Source organism: Acanthochromis polyacanthus, chromosome 10 (genome assembly GCF_021347895.1).
Source record: "Acanthochromis polyacanthus isolate Apoly-LR-REF ecotype Palm Island chromosome 10, KAUST_Apoly_ChrSc, whole genome shotgun sequence".
Taxonomy (NCBI): domain Eukaryota; kingdom Metazoa; phylum Chordata; class Actinopteri; family Pomacentridae; genus Acanthochromis; species Acanthochromis polyacanthus.
In genome coordinates, this window is record NC_067122.1 from 28,404,705 (window position 1) to 28,427,198 (window position 22,494).

Consider the following 22,494-nt stretch of genomic DNA (forward strand, 5'->3'; position numbering starts at 1 on the left):
GCTGTGTTGTTGAATAGAATCCTGAACTTGCATAGGTTTGTGTTAAAGTGTAGGGCCGCCACTTTATTCCTCTGCAACAGAAGCTGAAAACGCTCTCTCTCTCTCTGCAGCACATCTTTCACACTGTAAAGAAGTAGAAGGAAGAATATGCAATATAAAAAAGAGGATATTTTTTTAGGTTATTTTGTAAATAAAGGCTTGAAAGTTTTCTACCATAAAATGCTCGTGACCATTACATCTTTTAATGACTCAAATCAGCAGTAAAGAATGGAATGAGACCGAAGATGAGCTCATTTTATTCTTATAAGGCATCACAACTGTACAGTACATTTGCCTCACACATCCAGATCGTCTCTCAAGTCGTACAGACAAGAATAGAAAAATATAGATTGACACGACTGAAGCTTTTTTTTTTTCTGATTTTCAGACAGGCATACATTCTTTAATTTTCACTGATGACGGTTTATAATCACCTCCAGCCAAAGACAATCCTTTATAAGATGAAAGTACAAAGCAGCTGGAGAAGATTTTCCTTTTTTTTTTTTCTTTCTTTGCTCTGCAGTGCAACGATAGAAAAACAGCAGCACCTTTTGATGGTGAGCAGATCTGCAGCACTGTTTGATTTTTTGTGTTTTTTGCTGGCGGCCAGTGTGCCGGCCCTCCAGAGACAAACAGTCAGGAAGCTTTTTGGCCAGCAGTTTGACATGTACTTTCTTCAAGCTACCAGACAGCAGCTCGTTGAATTTGGCAGGGAGAAGGGGGGGCAGCTGTCGCAGCACAGAGCACCAGCAACATCCTCACTCATGCTATGAAGAGTCAGAAGAGCCCTTATTGAAATGTAATTACTAACGACTACACTTTCTGTTTGTTTTTTGTTCCAAGCAAAAAAAAAAAGGGGGGGGGGGGGATGTTGTGGTACAGTTCACTACAACAAAGTGACATCCTGAGATGAGAGCATGCATCATTTGACCCCACGAAAACCTGCCCTCCCCCTCCCCTCCAAAATAAAACGACAAAAACTCCACCGAAAACAAAAAAATGGCAATGAAGGAATGTCGGTTACAGCACGTTAACACCACTACTAATCTACACTCAAACATTTGGCAAACTCATAACAGCATTTACTTGAGTGCTAAGCTATGAAAACAACATAAAGAACCTGGTAATTTTCTGACACATGAAGTGTAACGCACAGATTTAAGTGCAAAACTCCGTCGCCGCTCTGTGCTTGTTTATATACAAATAAAGGAAAAACTGGATTTCTGGAATGCAATTTTTAAATTTCTGTTCAGACATTCAGACGGGTAACTGATAATGATAGTCTGTGTGTTTGTGTGTGATGTCGAACTCTCAGAAGCGGGGTGCGCTGTGGGAAATAAGATGATGTCATCACCACGTCACGTTCTGATAGGCACAAACACAGAGGAGGGGCAGCATAGACCTGCAGGGTCAAACACGCCACAGTTTATCAGTTTGTTATCGGTTTTATGACGCGGTTCGCTTCTGTGTGAGTGCAAACTTACTGTTCTGGTTTGTTGTCAGCCGTAACCGTGGTTACGCCTCATTTTCGATGGTCATCCCGGGGTTACTGGCACCTGAACACACGCACAGGTGGAATAAAATGCATCACATAAAGTTTCTCATTAGGGTATGTAAGCAGGAAGCTTTAGAGAAAGCCATTATCAGGCCGTTCCATGCCAACTCACCCAACCCTCCCTAATGGAAAACATACAAGCTTTGCGGAAGCAAGTTTTATGGCCGAGCTGTTGTAATGGAATAGACGTAGATTTCAGGAAAGATGCAGAAGATATGACCCTGCTGATATTTAGAAAACAAGCATTTGTCCGGTTGATACAAACAAGAAAGAAGCAGAGAGCTATTTTCTGAAACACCACTATTACATCCTCATAAACACAATAATTCCTCAGACAGGGTCGGTTTCGAACGTGAGCAGAACTTTTCTGGCGCTCTATTAAAGTGAAGGTGTTTATAAATTAATTCAACTGAATGAATTCATCGTTGACGTGACGAGGTGCCATAGAATATATTTAGAGGCAAGAGGTTACTTAAGCAAACAAAAGACACAAAAGAAGAGGACGGGAAAGTAAAATCAAACCAACTGCATCTACGTTTACTCAGCAAAGATAAGGTCGAAAAAGGAGGAATAAATATTTGAAAGCTGTATGGAACGCCTGAGAGCCTTGCTGTATTATATTCCATTATATTTTGAATGGTCATTTGGTGCCAAAATTTTGTATTTACATAAAAGCAGATATTTCTACCATAAATTGCACAAAAAATCTCACAAATTGTGCATAAATATTCACCCGAATGCAAGACATGTAGTATGATGCTCAGAGTTACCTGGGATCAGACATCTGCATCTGCTCACAAATGTTAAAGGAAACCTACACCATGTCTACTGGATTGTATTACATTTCACAGGTGTAAATAAATAAGGTGACTGGTGAGCGTAGGTATCACATAAAAAGAAAACCTTCTCAAGAACTGAATGTAATATTACAAATAACATTAGCTCTTTTCAAAAATATTAAATGATGATTAAGTGATATAGCATCCTTGTTTTGTATATATGTACAAAGAATATTCATAATTTCCCATTAGAAAGGGATTTAAAAATATGCTCCTTGGAGAAACACGTACAATCAAAACAATTTAAAAGAAGCTATATTTAGCACTAACAAATCCATTCCAGGCATAAAACTATGTAATTAATGCTATTAATCCTACACAGGTCAGCTATTGGTTACAAGAAAGTGAAAACTAGAGGAGATACTAACTTTTGAGATTTGATTCTGAGAATTGAAGAATCTTCGTGCAAGAAAATTACATATTGTTATTCATGTTATCAATGTGAAACATTCAGTCACAGCTGTTCAGTTACAGATAATTTTTAGGGATTTTATTGTTGTTTAGTACGACTTTCAACCAAATTCAGTGAAAAATAAATATTCCTGAGGCTCAGAAGGAATCGCAAAAGAAGATTGAATTCACTTCAAGAGTCCAAACTTTAAAAATGATAACTAAAAAAGGTATTTGTAGAAGAACTTTAGGATTTTTGTAGTAGAACAGAAGTTTTTGCATTATTTTTTTCAGCAAAATTCCTGAAATGAACAGAGAACGGTTTAGTGAGTTGGTCCAGAACGACCCTACAAGAAGAATAACATTATCTTGCCCTTCTTGTCCTTGTCTGCTGCACCGTCACTCTCCGACCAGGAGGGGGTGCTGCTCAGCAGGCGACTCTGACTCTCTCTCAGAGGTTTGGAGGGAAACTGGCGACCTTCTGCTGCGCTGAACACACAGAAACCAGAGATGTAAACAGGATTTCACATTATGAACAAACTGAAATTTCTTAAGAAAAATGAATTCAGTTTTAACAGCATTATGCCTCCGTTTATCATTTATACGTTACAACTTCCAGCTAACAGAGTGTCTACAGAGGAACAAAACATTTAGTCACAGGTATCTGGAGCTGAATGATGTAGTATTTCACTTTAAAAAAAGACAAAAAACAACAAAAACAAGACAAAATATTACAAAAATGAGACACAAAACTACAAAAGCAAGAAACAAAATGACAAAAAAATGGACAAATGACACAAACAAGACAAAAAAAACGCAAAAGCATGAAACAAAACATCAAAAACGATACAGAAAACAATGAATGAACAAAATGACAAAAATGGGACAAAAACACAAGCGAGACAAAAAGGAAACACGCAACGACAAAAAGAAGAAACAAAACGACAAAACCGTGACACAAACGATAAAAGTCAGACAAAAAAGACAAAAAAAACTAACAAAAACAAGACAAAATATTACAAAAATGAGACACAAAATAAAGCCAGAAACAAAATGATAAAAAAGAGACAAATGAGACGAAACAAAACAAAAATTAAACAAGGCGACAAAAAAAAGGACAAACGACAAAAAGTATACACAAAACACTGAATCAAGCAAAACACAAAATGACAAAAATGAGACAAACACTATTTTAATGGGTTATGTAGCCATAATAATCTTACAGTAATTTGATATTATGAATAATTTAAACTCGGGATTTTGCATCTGTTGGTTTAATATGAAATTCAAGTCGATGTTGCTTAATGAATTTGGTTTGATATTTTCACTTTTCTTCATGTGGAGTTCAGGACTTCAAGTCTCCTTCACAATCCTAACATACATGAAGACTTTGCTGTAGACTGGTAATTAAAAATACTTTTGACTGTAGATAGGAAAACCTCCTCTAAGTCAGTGTAGATGGTTGACAGGACATTATGTCAGTCGATACAAACAGGTCATTTTCTCTCTTATTTGTGTTTCCATTTGTAATGGGTGGGTGTGTTCTTGTTTTCACTCACGTCTTGTTGGTAGGGTTGGAGCCGCTGGGTGACGACGGCTGCTCAGGGTCCAGATTCACCAGGCAGGTCGGGAAGGAGCAGCCGTCACCTGAACTGAAGCGCCAGAAACAAATACTCTCAATACTCTGTTCAGTTTAAGGCGACATTATAACCCAACATGTTTACTGTTGTGGAAATGATGATCAATAAAGTTTAGCGTAAAAGAAGCCTGTGTAGCTTTTGTTGAATACTGTTGCCACCGGGGGCAATTACAGGAAAAGAGTAAATGCTAAAATGAAGAGTTATAGCAGCACAAGTAAAGATGAGTCAACCAGTCAGCAGAAATGACTCTGCCATGCAAATTATGCCATGTAATGCTATTAGCTAGCTTTACCTGCCGAAAAAGCCACGAGTCACTCACCTAACACATTTTACATTTAACATTTCATTCATGTTGTGCCAATTTGTTACATTGTCTGAATCATTTGTACCTCAAAACTGTCTCGTGTTTATACTTTAAAAGCTGTACAATCATGAAATTGTTCATTCTGTCAGTACAAATTAGTAATTTTGCAAATCTGGAGCTTCTGCATTAATTCACTGTGGGGATGTAGCTGTTTGCAGCAGCTGATGTGCCCCTGCCTCTTCTGGGACTTTCTCCGTCTTTTCAACTCTTTTGTCTCAAACTAAGCGGCAGCGCTCACTAATCCCCGAGCTGAACACTGATTTAATTCATGCAGGACTGCTTTGACATCCTGAGTAAAATTCTTGAAAGATGACTAATAGGCTTCTTTTAAACGTTTTCCGATGAAAGTGTGTGTGCTTTCTGTGAGCACTGATCCACTGCACTGCAAATACGTGTACATGGAATTATAATGAACTTGTGTACAACAGATCTGTTTGTAGTCACCACTTTTACTCTGCCAAAGAATGGCGGAGTTATGTGATCATTGGCATACATTTGTCTGTCTGTCTGTCTGTCTGTCTGTCTGTTAGCGACATTACTCAAAAATGGACCAACGGATTTGGATGAAATTTTCAGGGAAGGTCAGAAATGACACAAGGACCAAATGATTAGATTTTGGCAGAGATGCAGCTTATAGTCTGGATCCACGTCTTTGTTAAAGATTTCTGTATCATTGCAAGATAGCGGCAGAGCGTCACTGTATCCATGACAACAAGTGAACACTACGTCAGCTACCTGCTGATGATCACACGATTGCAATTCTACTACAAATCCACCGCTGGGGACTTATCAGGACTTATCCATCAAATCAATTTCCGCCATCCGCTACATATTTAGGTCACGTGATTTGGTATCCATACATAACGTACACATGTATAACACACACCTGTGCTCTGTGCAAGGTAATTTTGTTTGTGGGTACATCTATATTAAATGGACACATTCTATGTTACTGCGCTCTCTGAGTGCATTTCTTGTTTAAAAATGGTGTGTATGTATGCCAATTTTGCTTTATAAATACAAAGGAAATGGAGTAGAGGGAACATTGATCATCTACAACCAAACCACAAGTGGTAACATTGATTATCTTGTTGCAATGCGATGTTCTGCTAAGAAACGCTGTGTCGTGTATTCATATGGTTGTTGCTTTGGCTTCCATCTAAGTAGGCCAAGCACTCCCCAATGCCAGCAGGCCCTGCAACATTGCAAATAATGCTCAGGAACAACTCAAGGAGCATGACAAAGAGCCAAACTCCAATAGCTCCAAATCCCAATTCAATCAAGTATTCACAAAGGACCCAAAGGATCCACTGCATCCCAGTTCCAGACACCACAGGACGGCCCCAGAGGTCCAGTGTACGTTCACCAATGATTCACAGCTGTTCAACAGCAGAAAGGGGACCTACACAATAAAACGCAGGTGGTTTAAATATTTTGGTTAATCTGTGTGGAGCTCATAATAACTCATAGGAGTAAAAATGTTCAGCTATTTAGAGGGTCATAAGGGGCTGGAATCTATCCTACCTGACATTTAATTAGGCAAGTTCAACTCTGGGCTCATCCCTTACCACAGAATCACCACACCACCTCCAACTAAAATGTGCAATTCCTGGAGAAATTGCAGTGTGATTGCTGATAGCTGTTGCTTAAAACTGCTGCTGCTTGTTGACCTGTTGATTAGAGGACAGCCTGCTTTCCTACGAGCGTTCAAACCGTCATTATTCACTTATTATTGAATAACATTCAATAGTGACCATTTGGGAGGCTCTATTTTGATGCCTTTATTTGAACTGACAGTGTATGTAAATTTTTTAAAAAGCCCCTTACATTATGTTTGGACATATTTTAATCCTGTTTTACCTGGCAACACAGCCCAATACAATATCCTGGTATCTTCTGTATATGCTTCGTATTGATTTTATGCTAAAATTCATCCATTAAAAAACACTTTTTTTCTGTAGAGGCTGGAGCCCAGTCCAGCTTACATGGGGTCAATGGTAGGTTACGCCCTGGACAGGCTACAAAAAAGGTTTGAACCAGAACCTGCTTGTTGTGAGGCTGCTGCCATGTAACTAATAGAAGAAATTCCTGGAGAAATTGCAATATGATTGCTGAAACTGGCTGCAGCTACTTGCTTGTGCATTCCAGCAGGTACAGCAGGAGAAGAGCCAACACTGCTATCAGAGGACAACATGCTTTCTCACCTGGGCCACAGCACTAAAAATGTTCAAAAGATGCAGGAGATATCTCAGTCAGTTGTAGCCGTCCTGTAAATCTACGGCACTGAATGATTCTAAATGTTTCGTGTCAAGAAGTTTTGAGTTGTTTGTATTTTTACTTGCATGTTGAAGCAGCACATGAAGTCTTTGACCTGACTGTGCTTCAGTCAGGATGTAACATTAGAGATCATCACCGCTTCCAAAATGTAAAATGATCCTCCTGAGGATGGTAGCAATAATTTATTTACTGCGATATTAAGTTTCCTGTTTCTAATAATTTAATAATCTTTTGTTTGATAAGTGCCTTTAGACATGTTTTCTTTTGAATACCTTCGAGGGATGACCTCACCTGGAGAAAACAGGAACAGGCCAGTATTTAACTTCATCCCCAAAGACCTGCCGGAAGTTCTTACTGAAGCCCAGACTGAAGCCGTTCTTATCTGTGCCGTGACGAAACACCGGAGCTCGCACAGCCTCTGAAAAAAAGACAGACGCGTAGAGGAAGAGTCAGTCTGGCATGAAGATGAATAAATACAGCGCTCCCTCGTCTGTCTTTATATAAGCTGTTATTCAAACTGATAACAGGAGCTCATTCAGACAACAGATCACCGCAGGAGCCGTTCCTGCAGCCCTATGGCATCAATGAAACGGCTCGGAATGAACGTGTCTTTGTTGTGCAGTAAAAGCAGACCTCAGACTGTTTCGCCAGGTGTGACTTCTCCATCTGAACGGCGTATCAGTGTCTGTTACTAAGCTGCTTACTGCCCTGAGCCTTGTGTCTTTGCATTACACTGTAACATACTCCTGCGGATAATCCACTCTCCTCAACGCACACAGACAAAGTGTGCCACTGTGCACACATAATGAGAAAGTGCTCTGTCTGATAGCGGCCCAGAGAGGCTCATTGAGTCTCTGCGCTGATGAGGACAGTGACTGACTGGTGGGAAAAATGCAATGAAACATCCTTCATCATTAGAGCAAAGACAGCATTGTGCAAACAGTGAGCAGGCTGGAAGGAGGTGCACACAGAAGAGGAAGCTGGAGTCCAACTGAGGCCGCTTCAAACACACGAATGTCCACATAAACACCTACCAAGAGTGGATCTGTTCTTGCAGACCAGCCAGCAGTGGTAGATGAAGAGCGACGCCAGGCTGACGGAAAACATGGAGGCCGAGAAGAAGAGGAACAGGATGTGGAACTTTGCCTGAGTGTCTGGGAGGCCGTTCTGGGGAGAAAACAAGACAATGCCACATTTAAACTGACAGAAGAAGACATAAAAAAGAGTTAAATCTCATCAGCATATGGCATCTAGTGGGATTTATCAGACTTCAACTAACTATTCTAAGGGAAACTCGATAAAGTGCTTCTATTTTAGCACCAGTGACTAGCTGTTTGCTTCATACCAGGTATTCCTTCAGACGGAAATGTGCTCTACCTCCAGCCTTGTGAGAAAAATCAAATACCACATATGTAAAACATCAATGTGATGCTTTGTGCAGATAAAGACTTTCCATCATGTAATCGAAGATCCCTGTCATGTTGGATTAGCAACACTTACTAGCCAAAACTTTATGAAGTACTGAAGATCCGTAGCGGTTATAAAAAGGCAGTAAAGTAGCGAATAGGCCAGGAACAGCATGAAGAACTTGTAGTTGGAGAATCCCACACAGTTATTCACCCTGTGAGAAGATAAAGGATGCAGGTCAGTGTACATGTTGAAACCTTTTCTAAATTCTTTTTTATTTTTCTATAATCTTTAATGCAGCTGAGCAGGAGGACAGTAAAATGTGGGGATGAGCTGGTGGGCACATTTTTATATCAACTCAGTTCTTTGATTTTTCTAATATATTTTTTGGGGCTTATTTGCATTTAATATGGGGGTTCACACTTTCTCCCAGATAAGCTAATGGGGAATCTGAACAGAAATAATGGTTTAATTTAATCCTATGTCATTTCACTGAGTTAACAAATCTGTTTTTCTGCTTTATTTTCATGTTATTCCAAAAAACAAAATGCCAAAACTACATTTGAGAAGCAACCTTTCATTATTAACATTTTGGCCCAGCACGCAGCCTGATGTCACCAAATAACAGATAATTAACAAGCCAGTTTATTAAGTCATTTTGCAAGTTATCATAGCACTTTTTTTTTTGCTTCTCATGTGTCATTTTGCACCATTTCCTCTCCACTGATTGATGTTTTGCAGCGACAGCGTTGCATTGTGAAAGCAAACTCAATTGTGAGCTCTTGGATTCTCATTTATTTATCTGTTTGTGTTAAGGTTGACCACTTAAAGGGGAACTTCGTTTTTTTTTTCAACCTGGGGTCTGTTTCCATATGTAATTTCATACATGTGAGTGATGGAGAAATGAATTTTCGACATAGCTCCAGTATTTAGCCAGGCAGGCAGCTTAGCAGCTCAGCTAGCAGCTCAGCTAGCGAAAAGAATGGGGCAACTTGCCCACCCGCGTCAAAGTCCGCCCTAATGTGCTTTTTTCCCCACACTGACCGGCTCGGTTAGTCTCAGTGAGTGTCCCACAACATACTAGAGATGTGAAGTGAATGAAAACCTCCACATTACCTGGCAATCACTCTTTGTTGTGGTCTGTATCCAAATCTCAGGACGCTAGAAAGCAAATCTCGTTCCGAAATCGCATGATAGCTCGCAAAATCGCGCGATTTCGGAACAAGATTTGCTTTCTAGTGTCCTGAGATTTGGATACAGACCACAACAAAGAGTGATCGCCAGGTAATGTGGAGGTTTTCGTTCACTTCTCATCTCTAGTATGTTGTGGGACACTCATTGAGACTAACCGAGCCGGTCAGTGTGGGAAAAAAAGCACATTAGGGCGGACTTTGACGCGGGGGGGCCAGCTGCCCCATACTTTTCGCTGGCTGAGCTGCTAGCTGAGCTGCTAGCTGAGCTGCTAAGCTGCCTGCCTGACTAAATACTGTAGCTATGTTGAAAATTCATTTCTCCATAACTCACATGTATGAAATGACATATGAAAACAGACCCCAGGTTGGAAAAAAACAAAGTTCCCCTTTAACACAGAATTCAAGAACAGGTGCTATATCAAAAAGCTCCATTTAGGGAGCTGCATTTTCATCTAAGCTAGAAAGTAGAACAGCATTTTCTTCCATGTTGTGGAAAAAATACCAGAGATTAAATGCACAGAACTCTCCATAACTAACCAGTGGAAAAAGAATTTGTCTTCATTTTTGCAGTATAAATACGTTGTACCTGCTTTGCTTCTGTTTGCTGAACAGATTCTGCCTTTATCCCGACTGCCATAGATTCAAATTCACCAACAACTCAGAAATGTGCTTGTTTGATTTCTTAAGGTCACAAGATTCTTAGCAGTTTTTCCACAAAAGCATGTATTTAGTTTCACATTGCAACACAGATTTCCTCTCATATTTACATTTTATTCTGGGTAAAAAAAACACAAATTTCAGTAAAGTTTTCAAAATTTTTGTCCACCATGGAAAGCCGGAGTTTATGACGATCGGCATACATTTTTCTGTCCGTCTGTCCATCTGTTAGCAGCTTTACTCAAAAACAGACAAATGGATATGGATGAAATTTTCAAGGAAGGTCAGAAATGATGAAAGGACCAAGTGATTAAGTTTTGGCAGTAATGCGGCTTAGAGTCTGGATCCACAGATTTGTTAAAGATTTCTGTATCCTTGTGAGATAGCAGCAAAGCATCGCTGTAACCATGACGACAAGTGAACACTACATCAGCTGCCTGCTGATGATCACATGATTGTGATCCTACTACAAATCCACCGTTGTGGCCGTAGCAGGACTTCTCCATCAGAAATGATACCAGGAACAATTGATTAAATTGTGGGGGTGTTTCTGAGTCCCATCAATTCCCACCACCTGCTGCATATTTTAATTACGTGATTCAGTATCCATACATAACGTACACATGCATAACATGCTTGTGCTCAGCCCAAGGTCATTTTGTTTGTGGGTACATCTATATTAAATGGACACATTCTATGTTACTGTGATTTCTGCCATGAATTTTTTAAACATTTCAGCTGTCGGAAATGCTACAACGACTGAGCAGCCTTGGCGGACTACTGCACTTTCTTGTTTATTTGTTTTGGCCTCAATAATAGTAGAAAATCTTGAAACGTGTGAATTACAGGTCTTGGTGTGGTGAGTGGTTCTGCATCACATTTTATCTGAGGACACGTTCACACAGTGCACGTTTTGGTCAACACAGCAACAAACAACTCCTAAATCCTTTATGACGTGATGGAAAATGCATTACCACTGATTTCTCATATTTTTCTCCCTGGTTTGACATAGAACAGAGACAGCAGACAAACTCTTCATGTTCGAGACAAATTACACTGAGGAATATCTGATTTATTTTGTCTCCCACTGCTGCCAGCATCAGTCTTCTGGCAGCTCCGAGTCTCACATTCTGAGCAGTAAACAGGCTGTTTGTGTGTCTGTATGCCGCCTGTTTACATAACCCAGATATCTGGAGTGGAACTGAGGAGTGTGCTGCAATCTTAAATATGTTAGACTGCGACACTTGAATACTCTGGGGCTTTTAATGAAAAAGAAATGATTTAATTGCAAGGATATAAAAAACGCATGTGAGCACGGCCTGTTTAATAAAAGAGAATCACTACATACCAGGGGCAGTGGTGATCCATCTTCAGGATGCATCTGAAACACAGCGGGGTCACACGTCAGTGTAATTGAATCTTACTCTGTCTGCCAGAATGCAATATATTGTGTGGTCTGTTCTCTGTAGGTGCGTGAGCAGAGAGCCGTACTTATCACAGACTGAACAATGGTGACATCGATCAGGCTTCAGCAGCTGGCAGCGGTCACAGAAACGGATTGCTGAGGAGACACAACCAATTCAATCACACAGCCGTCAGCAGCAGCAGCAGCAGCAGCAGCTTCTCCTGACTCTTGACCAACAGACTAACAAGGTGACAGCGTTTGAAATGAGCCCTGAGAGCTGCATGTCAGTCCAAACTGGCCCGGTTGTTCTGCATCAGCAGCACCGTCTACTGTACTGTACCTCCAGAGTTGGTGCGGGTGTAGATGGGCAGGTCCTTGGCTATCCTCCTCAGGATCTCCTGCTGGGACTCTCCTCGGTCTTCACGCTCCAGCAGCTCCTTGTCAGAGTGGGACAGGTGGAACTATGTAGGGCAGAACACGGAGGGAAAGTCAAACAACACCTGTGATCTATCAATGGCTCAATCTCTGATCAGTGCTGTTTATCATATCTGTGAAACCGTCACAACAGATTCACTCATTGTGCCAGATATGCTGCATGCTGTGTGAGAGTCAGTAATGCAGGAATGCCTGTTGTTAAAATACCAGGCAGTAAAGGGTGTCTCTGCTTCTTCCATTTGTTTTGGCTCTTTCTGCCCCAGCAGGTAAATCGCAGCAAAGCAACACAGAGCTGCGATATTACTTTCAGCCGCTGAGGCGATTTATGATTGAACACTGGAAACAAATAACTGTGATGATAACAAACGGAGCAGCACACGTGAAATTTTTATTACAATCTCCTGAAACCTCAAGTGGTCCGGTGATCACGCCTCATAGAGGAAAGCTTTCACATGAGCGGACCGTCGCCTCAGTGGGGATTGAAACACAAAGGAGGCTTTTCTGTGACTCCTCTAAGATGCGTGCATGTGTGCTTTGGTCGGGATCGGAGGCAGTAATGTACAGCTCCAGGCGGCCAGTCAGACACACTCACCTCCTTCAGGGGGTTCATAGGCCTGGTGAAGATGGTTTGCCAGTACGCCCACACAAACATGATGAAAATGACATGGTAGGCCAGCAAGTACACGACTGCAAGCGAAAACAACAGTAAAGCACGTCAGCGCTCAGTCACGGTTAGTAGCTTCACTGAATATCAATAACATTGGTGTGATTCAAAGTCAGTGCTGTTCTTTTTTATCTGTAAAATAATTATTGCATTAAAATCTGTGTTGAATGATTAGTTTCCACTGTAGTCTATGTGCAATGTTCCAGTGTGAAAATGCAGGACAAAATGAGGCTAAAAAATATATCAGATCAAATGTACAAATTTGACACAGATGTTGTTGTTTTTTTTTTACAGATTTGTTCACAGTTATGCTAAAGAAACCCTCCAGTAAATCAAAGTGAGTTTTTTTCAAAGTTGTAAAGATAGTAAATGTGGTTATTTCATGTGTTTTGGGACAGTTATTTTGAGCGAAATAAGCAGTCAGTTCCATAACTGAGTATATGAACATGTGAAACATTATTGATTACAGTTTCTTTCTCTCTGTATCATTATTCTTCTTTAGAATCAGTATTTAGTCTAACATGTTTTGGTTTATTTCTTCAATGTTAGAATTGCTATTGCACGTTGTAGACTAGTTTTACAGTGTACAATGGTGACGGAGAGACAGAAACTTCATAGATCTGCACATTCTAAAGTAAGCAACTGTGTTAAGTTACAACATTTTAAGTAGTGCGGATGTGTATGTATACAGGTGTGGGTATATAAGTTACACTATTTTTATTTAGAATAATTTTTTTCATCTATTTTTTTATCAATCTGATGGCGAGCTTTTTGCATCGAAATTTTAATCATGATGTGCACCAACTAGTGTATGTTCTGGCTGACAATAAAGTGGCTATTCTATTCTATTGTATTCTATTCTGTTCTGTTCTATTCTATTCTATTCTGTTCTATTCTGTTCTATTCTATTCTGTTCTGTTCTATTCTGTTCTGTTCTGTTCTGTTCTATTCTAATCTGTTCTGTTCTGTTCTATTCTAATCTGTTCTGTTCTGTTCTATTCTATTCTATTCTATTCTAGGAGGCAGTAAGAGCTCATTTAAAGACCTTTTAAATACATAACTTAGATACGCTGAGACAAATTTTTAGGTGTTTATTCAGCAACTTTAATTACGACTGTTGAATCTGCATTCATCTTGGTTTAGTGTGTGATTTAAATCTTCATTTTGGAGACAAAGTTAATATCTAGCAGTCTTACAAAGGTGATTTATTTGCAAGAAACAAGTTGATCATCACTGAAGAAGACCAAATATCCGTGAGTTGATTGATCTATTTTAATTTATAGTTCACCTGACAGGGAAGCAATGTGCTTCATTTTTATTTATAGAATCAAAACGCTGAAACATCCTGACGCTGCAGGTGTAATGTTTACTGCATTCATCTCAGTGTAGCTTGTTAGCTGCTAGTAATGGACTGATTAATCGACTAATCACCATTTTGAGGTAATCAGCTTTGGTCGATTACCAGAGACATGACTAACAGGAGCTACACCGAGTATAGACCAGCTACTGGAGCCTGACTAACTACTGAATCTAATAGGTGGTTCTCTATGGTGCATATGAGCACAGATAAATGTGTAACCAGCAACTTTGACTACGTTTTTTAAATGTATATAGACATTATTTATAGATGACACATTATTAAATAGGTAGTGTCTACAGATACGGACCCGTACCCGCAGGTTGGAGGCGCAAACGTTCATACGACCGCATCGGTCGTATTCCGGTGCACGGTGCAAACGACCGATGCGGTCGTATGAATTGGAGGACAGGTTGACGGATACGGCACTTTCCCTTATCATAAATATTAATGAGACATACATGAATATTAATGAGCCGGCTGATGAACGCGCTTTGTGATTGGCTGGTAATCTGACGTACATAAATATTAATGAGCCGGTTTGGTAATCCGAGTGATGAAGGCGCTTCCGTGATTCGAGGTGGACAGCGATTTGGGGGTTGAAATCAGCACTACTATTAAAAATAGCAAAACTTTTTATTCACGTGACCCTGTTCTAATAAAGCACAAACAGCAAACAAAACAAATGGCGGAACTAACAGCCAGCAAACTACAAGTATTTTTTTTACCTTCAAAAGTAGCGACAGACTATTACATATTAACAACCTAAACAAAACCCTGACGTATTTTCTACGTCTGTCAACACAGACACTGCACGTCAGTCACTTTAATGTTAGCGGACTCTGTTGAATGGCTAAGTTACATAACCACAAACAAATCTCACAATATCACAGTAAATCGAGTTTGTGTTTTTTTTTTAATTCATGCCGAATTAAAGAGCTGCTCCTCACCATTCACGAGTGTTTGTTTCATATTCGACATCCTTAACTTTATCTTGTAAATTAGCGTCCGAAATTAAATGGGAACATTTGCAATGGAGTTCGTCAGCCGCTTCCACCACTGAACGCGGTAAACTAATTAATAGGAACTGGACTTCAAACAATTTAGACACGCGTCTAAAAGCGTAAAAACTGCAATGTCTAAAGTGTGAGAGGAGACGGTGTATTTTTGGTTAAATTATACAATGTTCGCCGTCAGAGTCATTCATATAAACTGCCTGTAATGTGCAGCAAATAGTAGTTAACTGGCGCCAGCTCTTCAGTGACCTTAACGGTCCGTACCTCTAATACAGATGCTACGGGTACGGGTCCGTACCCGTAGCATCAACCTATTAAATAAGTGCACGGTCAACAGAGTGTAGATCTAATTAGGGAAACAGAGATTATGCAGATTTAAGTGTCTCATTATTTTTAAATTCTTGTGTATTTTTCTGTTTTCTCGCCATCTGTTGAACAAAACAGTCGACTGCCAATATTAACATGTTAAAATGTGCTAATTAGCGCTGAACACGGCTGATGAGATTGTCATTAGTTTAGCAATTATTTGGTGATAAATCAGATTATTGGATGTGACATTTAACCTGTTAGTGACTGCAGAGGTAAAGGCAGGAAAGTCAATGAGAGCTATCCTCTAGAAGTTTGTACAGAATTATCTGTGGAGATGCTTTAATCCAGACCAAAGTATTAGAACAACACCTAAAAACTGCCTAAGAAGGAAAAATAATCGTGTTACAGTATGTTGGTCTGTTTGGACTCATCTCTGCACTCTGAATCTAAGCCTTCCTTCACACACAGAGCCGAGCTAAGGACAGAATCTTGTGACACACTTCCAGCTGATACAAGCAGATTACAGTGTTTTGATGGTTCCTGCCTCTGCACAGACTGAAAGCTGCTGAACCTCCTCTGACAGACACAGCTGAACACACTTATGGTTCCTCTAGATGTTAAACAGCGTTATAAAACACTTACCCTTTTCTCCTGTGTCTTCAATGGACTCTGAAAAAAAAAATCACAAATTAAAAGACAGTCAGGCTCTGCGGGACACGAATTTGTAGGTTAACAAGAGGAAAGTAGAACTGTTATTTTTCTCTTAAATCCTTCACCCGGGGACGACCCCTGCCGAGCGTTTGACTGACAGTCTGTGTGTGGATTCAAATTAGCAAAACTGAAAAACGCTGACTCTGTAACCACTTCATCCCAGCGTCCGATACCACACCAGGCATAAAATCCATATACAACACACTCCCTGTTGAACACTTTGATTCATTGCTCCTCTCATGTAAAGGAGCATTAACAAAAGAAAACACACTAGCATCCTGCACAGTGTGTGTGGTTGAGAATTCCCAGAGAGAGAAGCAGCAGATCAACACTTAAGGAGCACCAACACACAAAAATATGAACATCATTTACAATATTACTTAATTTGTCCAATATCAGTTTCAGTATTATGTGCAATATTTTAGCTTCATGTGCAGAATTTCATTTTCATGTACAATGTGGCAAATGTAATGAGGTACACCCCCTGTCAAAAGTTTTAGGACACTTTCTCATTCAAATAAAGTAGAACCTGTCCTACAACTTTTGACAGGGGGTGTATTTCATCATATGGATGTGATCAGGGCAGGAATCTGATCATACATGTAAAGTTTCAGGCAGATTGGAGCAGGTTCAGGGCATTCACACAGCATTTGAAATTTCATGGCGAAGGATCAAAATTCCAGAGGCCGCCACGGACACGCCCTTTGACTTTGGAAAAAGATTTTAATAACTTTGGATCATTAAGGCCTCCTGTATGTACTGGCCGAATTTGAGGTGAATTGGAGTTTCCCCCTAGGAGGAGTTCGCTCTTGAAAAAAATGAAAAATGGGCAAAATCTGACATTCAACGCAAAATAGCTCACTTCCTGTTGGGTTTGGAATGTGGCTGTCACTGACTTTTTTGTTCAGCCTGATGTGCTGCATATGTGTACCAAATTTGATAGATACACCCCCTGTCAAAAGTTCTACTTTATTTGAATGAGAAAGTGTCCTAAAACTTTTGAAAGGTGGTGTATATTTCATATTTTAAGAACAATATTTCAATATAATGTCTAAAAATGTATTAACATGCATCCATTATCTATACAATGCTTAATCCTCATTAGGGTCATGGGGGTGCTGGAGCCTATCCCAGCTGACTTGAGGCAAAGGCTGGGGATACGATGGACAAGTCACCAGTCTGTCGCAGGGCTACATGTACAGACAATCACTCTCACATTCACACCTATGGACAATTTAGAATCACCAGTTAACCTCAGGATGTTTTTGGACTGTGGGAGGAAGACAGAGTGCCCGAAAACCCACACATGCACAGGGAGAACATACAAACTCCATGCAGAAAGATCCCAGTTGCAAGTGCAAGGCGGCGGTGCTAACCACTGATTCGATGTGCAGCCCATTCATTAACATGTGTAACATTTCCATTTCTGGCGCTTTTGTTTTGAATACATCTGCAATATTTATTCTTTCAGGTGCAGCTGTTAAATTTATTGTGCAATATTGAATTGTCATTTGTAATATTAAACTTTAGATACATTTTTAATTGCATGTTCAATATTTCAATTCCATGTACATGTCAATGTAAAGTGCAATGTTTCATTTTTTTAGGTGCAACATTTTCATCTAATATGTAACGTTTCATTTTAATGTGAAATATGTTCATTTAAGGTACAATATTTTAATTACATGTACCACATTTTATCTGTGTACATTATGTCAATGTAAAACACATTATTTCATTCTTTGTTTTTACGTGTATTCTTTCTGTATCATGTGTGACATTTATATTTCATGTGCAACATTTTATTATGTGTGCAACATTTCCCCTTTTCGTTTTTTAGGTGTGATATTACAATTTCATGTGCAATATTTTAATAATATATGTAATATTCGCTTACATGTGCAACATGCTGATGTACTGTGCAATATTTACTGCGCCAAGGAACACGACGGAGTGAATATTGTGACGATCAGTGTATGTTTGTCTGTCTGTCTGTTCGCAACATTACTCAAAAACGGACTAAAGCGCTTGGATGAAATTTTCAGGGAAGGTCAGAAATTACACAAGGACCAAGAGATTCGATTTTGATGTGACTTATAGTCTGGATCCAGAGATTTGTTATAGATTTCTGTATCATTGTGAGATAGCAGCACAGCATCACTGTAACTATGACAACAAGAGAACACTACATCAGCTGCTTGCTGATGATCACATGATTGTGATCCTACTACAAACCTAACACTGTGGAATTATCAGGACTTATCCATCAGAAATCATACAACAACTGAGCAGCCTTGGCAGAGTGCTGCGCTCTCTGACTGCTCTTCTTGTGTAATATGTCAGTTTCAGGTGCAGCATTTTAACTACATGTTCAATATTTCTCTTTCATTTACAACGTGGCAATGTAATGTGCATTATTTTGTTTTTAAGGGTCAATACTTCAATATGCAATATTTCATTATAATGTGTAATATGTTCATTTCTGGTGTGATATTTTGATTACAATATATGCAATATTTCTGTTTCAGTGTGTAATGTGCACGTTTCATTTTTTAGCTGCAACATTTCTACTTGATGTGCCATCTTTCAATATCATGTGTCATATTTGACATCCTAGGACCTGATGTCTACATATGTGGACAGAATGGATTTTTTTTTCAAAAAGAGCGTATTGATAATAATAATAATATCAACAATAATAACAATTAAAACAATGGCATCAATATAAATACAATAAAATATTAATATAATAAACATAATAATCAGATATTAGATAGTATCCAGTTATTAGATTTATTGATTACTCATTATTCCAAATAACTGGAAGAAATCTTAAATGCAAGTCCAACCAAAGCTCAGGTCTTAAGAGAATGAATTTAATGTGCAATATTTCATGATAATGTATAATATTTCAATTTCAGGTGCAGTATTTTATTGTCATTAGTGATGTTATTAATATTTCTTTCTTCTCTTCTGCTCTATTGCCTTATGTTTTCTACCTTATTTTATTTTCAGTAACGTATCCTACTTATATCTTACAGCTTTATATGAGATGCAGCATTTCCTAATGTTATGTAATTTTGAGCAACATCTGGCAAAAGACTTTTTCCGGATGAATAAAGTTTTATCTTATCCTAAGTAACCTGCACTTACACAACAAAAACAGGCAAAGTGGAGACCTGTTGGAGGAGTTGACCCTGTTCTCATATTTGTCCTAATATCTGAGCACTGATTAGCTGAACGTATACACTCATCCATCTTCAGCAATTAGCCTGTAAAGCTGCAAACACACACACACACACATGCACACACACAAGAAAAGGTGAACCAAGGAGCTGAATCGAGGCATGCAGCCAAAAACTGTGTGCCTTGCCAGCATAAAAGCTCCAGAGTCTGACAGCATGTGTGTGAGATTAAGGGCATGTGCAAGGATGTATATTAAAGTGTCTGTGAGGATTATAGTCAGTCCATCAACGCTCAGCCTTTTTTTTCTCTTAGCAGAAATTTCTTGCCCACAGTGGGGTACTCCTGACTCCAAGAACATCACCTGATTTCACACATTTAACATCTTGAAAAGAGGACCAGCTGTTCAAAGGCAGATCTAAAAAAGAAAGTGGGTCAACCGCAGATTGCTTGGGGTGAATTATGTAAGCCAGACAATGGGATTAACTGAGCTGACGAGCGAGAGGTATCAGCTGACGATGCGTTCACACAACCGACCCTGTGTCTGTCTGCAGAGCACATGCTGGCCCTGAGCGGCTGCCGTCCTGCTGCTGTTTTCATCTGCCCATGCCGTGTGACCGTCACAATTTCACTCTTGTTCCAAAACAACACGCTGTTTGGAAAAGAAAGAAAACCCTGATCTGAGACTCCTGAGAGTGATTTCTGTTATCCTGCAGTAATCAAAGCTGGTTTAATATCTCATAGAGGGCAGCAGACAAGTGGTGCCCTGTAATTCTAGAAAAGGTTCATCCGGGGACAGGCCTCTCTCTCATGAACCCAGTCAACCCAACTCCTGCAGCATCTCAGCTGCAAAGACAAACATAAAGGTGTAGATGAAGCCGGGTTGCATGTTTGGCCACATTTGAAGAGGGAGCGAACAGCCACAACATCAAAGCCCTCCCTTCTTCCTGTGTTTTCCTCTGTTTGCTCTCATTAAAGAGTCTCCATTTCATCCCCTCTCTTTCTTTTTTTTGACAGAGGAGATTTTCTTTCCTAGTGGTCTGACAAGCTGCCAAATGGAGCACAAGAGTAGGCTGCTGAGACTCCTCTGAGACATCCTAGATACCATTACTCACTATCCAGGTCAACTCTGTGTCCACCGCTCACCGAGGAGGCTCGCCGTCTGCAACCGTCCACCAGCAAAGGAAGGATTCAGGCCTGATTCAACAGCCAGACTTCCTACCAAATGACAAAGTGTTTTTGGTGGAGGAAATGAAGCTCAGCGACTATGAGCCTGGAGGTATTAGAGTAAGACTTTAAGACAGTGCAGATGGAGTGGTAGTGCTGGAATCAGGTGGTGTAATCCCCATTCTTACATCCTGTGATAATGCATGGACTTTATGATTTTAAAAAAAAGCAGGCGGTGCAATCTTTCCATATTCCTGTCATGCAAAAAAAAAACAAAAAAAAAACAATCACACTTCTCTGTGACAATATGCTGACAATTGCATGGAGTGTTTTTGTCATGTGACTGTTCACACACTGCATAAACAACCAGCTAGTCTTCTGCATTCCAAATAGAGAAAAGAAAAAAACATCATTCAGCTCCACAAACTGCTGAAATGCTTAAAAAAAAAACAGTCAAGAGGCATTTCCTCCTCTTCTCTCTCACTCTCCACGCACACTCACACGCACGCCTCATGCTCGTAGTACCCAGACAGATGATTCTTACCGATGCAAAGCTGCAGAACATAGGCGTAGTATGACCAAGCCACTATGAGGGCGATGAACAGGACCGGGATCCAGTACAAAACTCTCTGGCAGCCCCGCTTGATACTACGCGAGCCCGACGGTGCCATAGTCTAGGAGCGGATCATTTCCCGTGCGCATTCGTGTGCTTCTCCTTTCCCAGTGTGTGTGTGTATGTGTGTGTGTGTGTGTGTGTCTTCGTGTAGACTGTCACTGCATCGTAGCTCTGCCTCTGATCAGCCTAAATCGGCAGCTCAGACGCAACATCCTACAGCCTCCCACCCGCCTCTGATGGAGCCACCGCCGCCTTCTGCTGCTGCTGCTGCTGCTGCTGCACTCTGATCGTCCTGCTCAGCCACTAGTACAGACTACAACCAAATAGCAGACGCGCACGTGCACGCGTACTCGCACGCGCGCTCGGATCTCAGAGTCAGCGCCGCCCCCCTCCCCTCCCCTCCTCCTCTCCCTCCTTCCCCTCCCTCTCCCCCTCCCCGCTGCCTCCCCACAGGTTGCCATGACGTCCGAGGGATGCTGCAAGCCTGGCACATTTTCCAACGGCGTGCTGAAGATGGGTTCAATAAGTTCAGACGCACTCACGCGCGCACGCACACGCACACACACGCGCCTTCTTAAGCTACAACTTAGGAGTTTGAACAACGGATTTTAATGCAGGAATGCAAAATATGTTGCAGGTGCAGAAGCAGGTGGATCTTGCAAACCTAGGCAGGAATTATAGATCACAGAGGTACATAGAGGTACATGTAGGGACACGACAGTTGATAAAATGTTAAATCACACACACACACACACACACACACACACAAAAACAGTATGACACAGACTTAAGAGTTGGTAAAATCTATTTTACAGCAAGAATGCAAAATACAGCATCCTCCATAATTATTGACACCTCTGGTTAAGATGTGTATAACGCCATAGTATAGGATGTAGTTCAGAAAATGTCAAAGTATAGTTTACTTTTCAAGAATAACAGTATGGCCTGTAGTTCATGGTATAGCATGTCGGCAAATAAAACCCGTAGATTATTATGTGGTTCAAAAAGCGCAAAATGATAGGATGTTGCCTAACATTGTCATGTATGATATGTGGTTCAAAAAATGTCATAGTGCAGTATTTGTCAAAATAGTATGTTATTCAAGAAAACATCAGAGTATAATATGTGGTTTTAAAAATGCCACAGAATAATAGTTCATTGCACAAGTAAAAGTACAGTAATTTTTTAAAACTGTTCAAATTCTTATAATATGTTGCTAAAAAACAAAAAAAACCCAAAAACAAAAAACAGTCACAGTAATATGTCAATA

The 22,494-nt window shown here is 40.1% G+C and overlaps 1 protein-coding gene across 1 annotated transcript; it reads right to left on the minus strand.

Moving 5' to 3' along the window:
- Positions 1-280: 280 nt before the first annotated feature.
- zdhhc2 (zinc finger DHHC-type palmitoyltransferase 2) lies at positions 281-21,559 on the minus strand. The gene is made up of 13 exons (XM_022221821.2): positions 21,153-21,559; positions 16,190-16,216; positions 12,794-12,888; positions 12,107-12,227; positions 11,853-11,922; positions 11,710-11,742; positions 8,605-8,725; positions 8,139-8,271; positions 7,396-7,522; positions 4,383-4,475; positions 3,197-3,312; positions 1,524-1,595; positions 281-1,441 (listed from the first exon to the last, which is right to left on the minus strand). The coding sequence occupies exons 1-12, from the start codon at positions 21,277-21,279 to the stop codon at positions 1,555-1,557; spliced, it is 1,104 nt and encodes a 367-aa protein (XP_022077513.1). The 5' UTR covers positions 21,280-21,559; the 3' UTR covers positions 281-1,441; positions 1,524-1,554.
- Between the last annotated feature and the right edge of the window lie 935 nt (positions 21,560-22,494).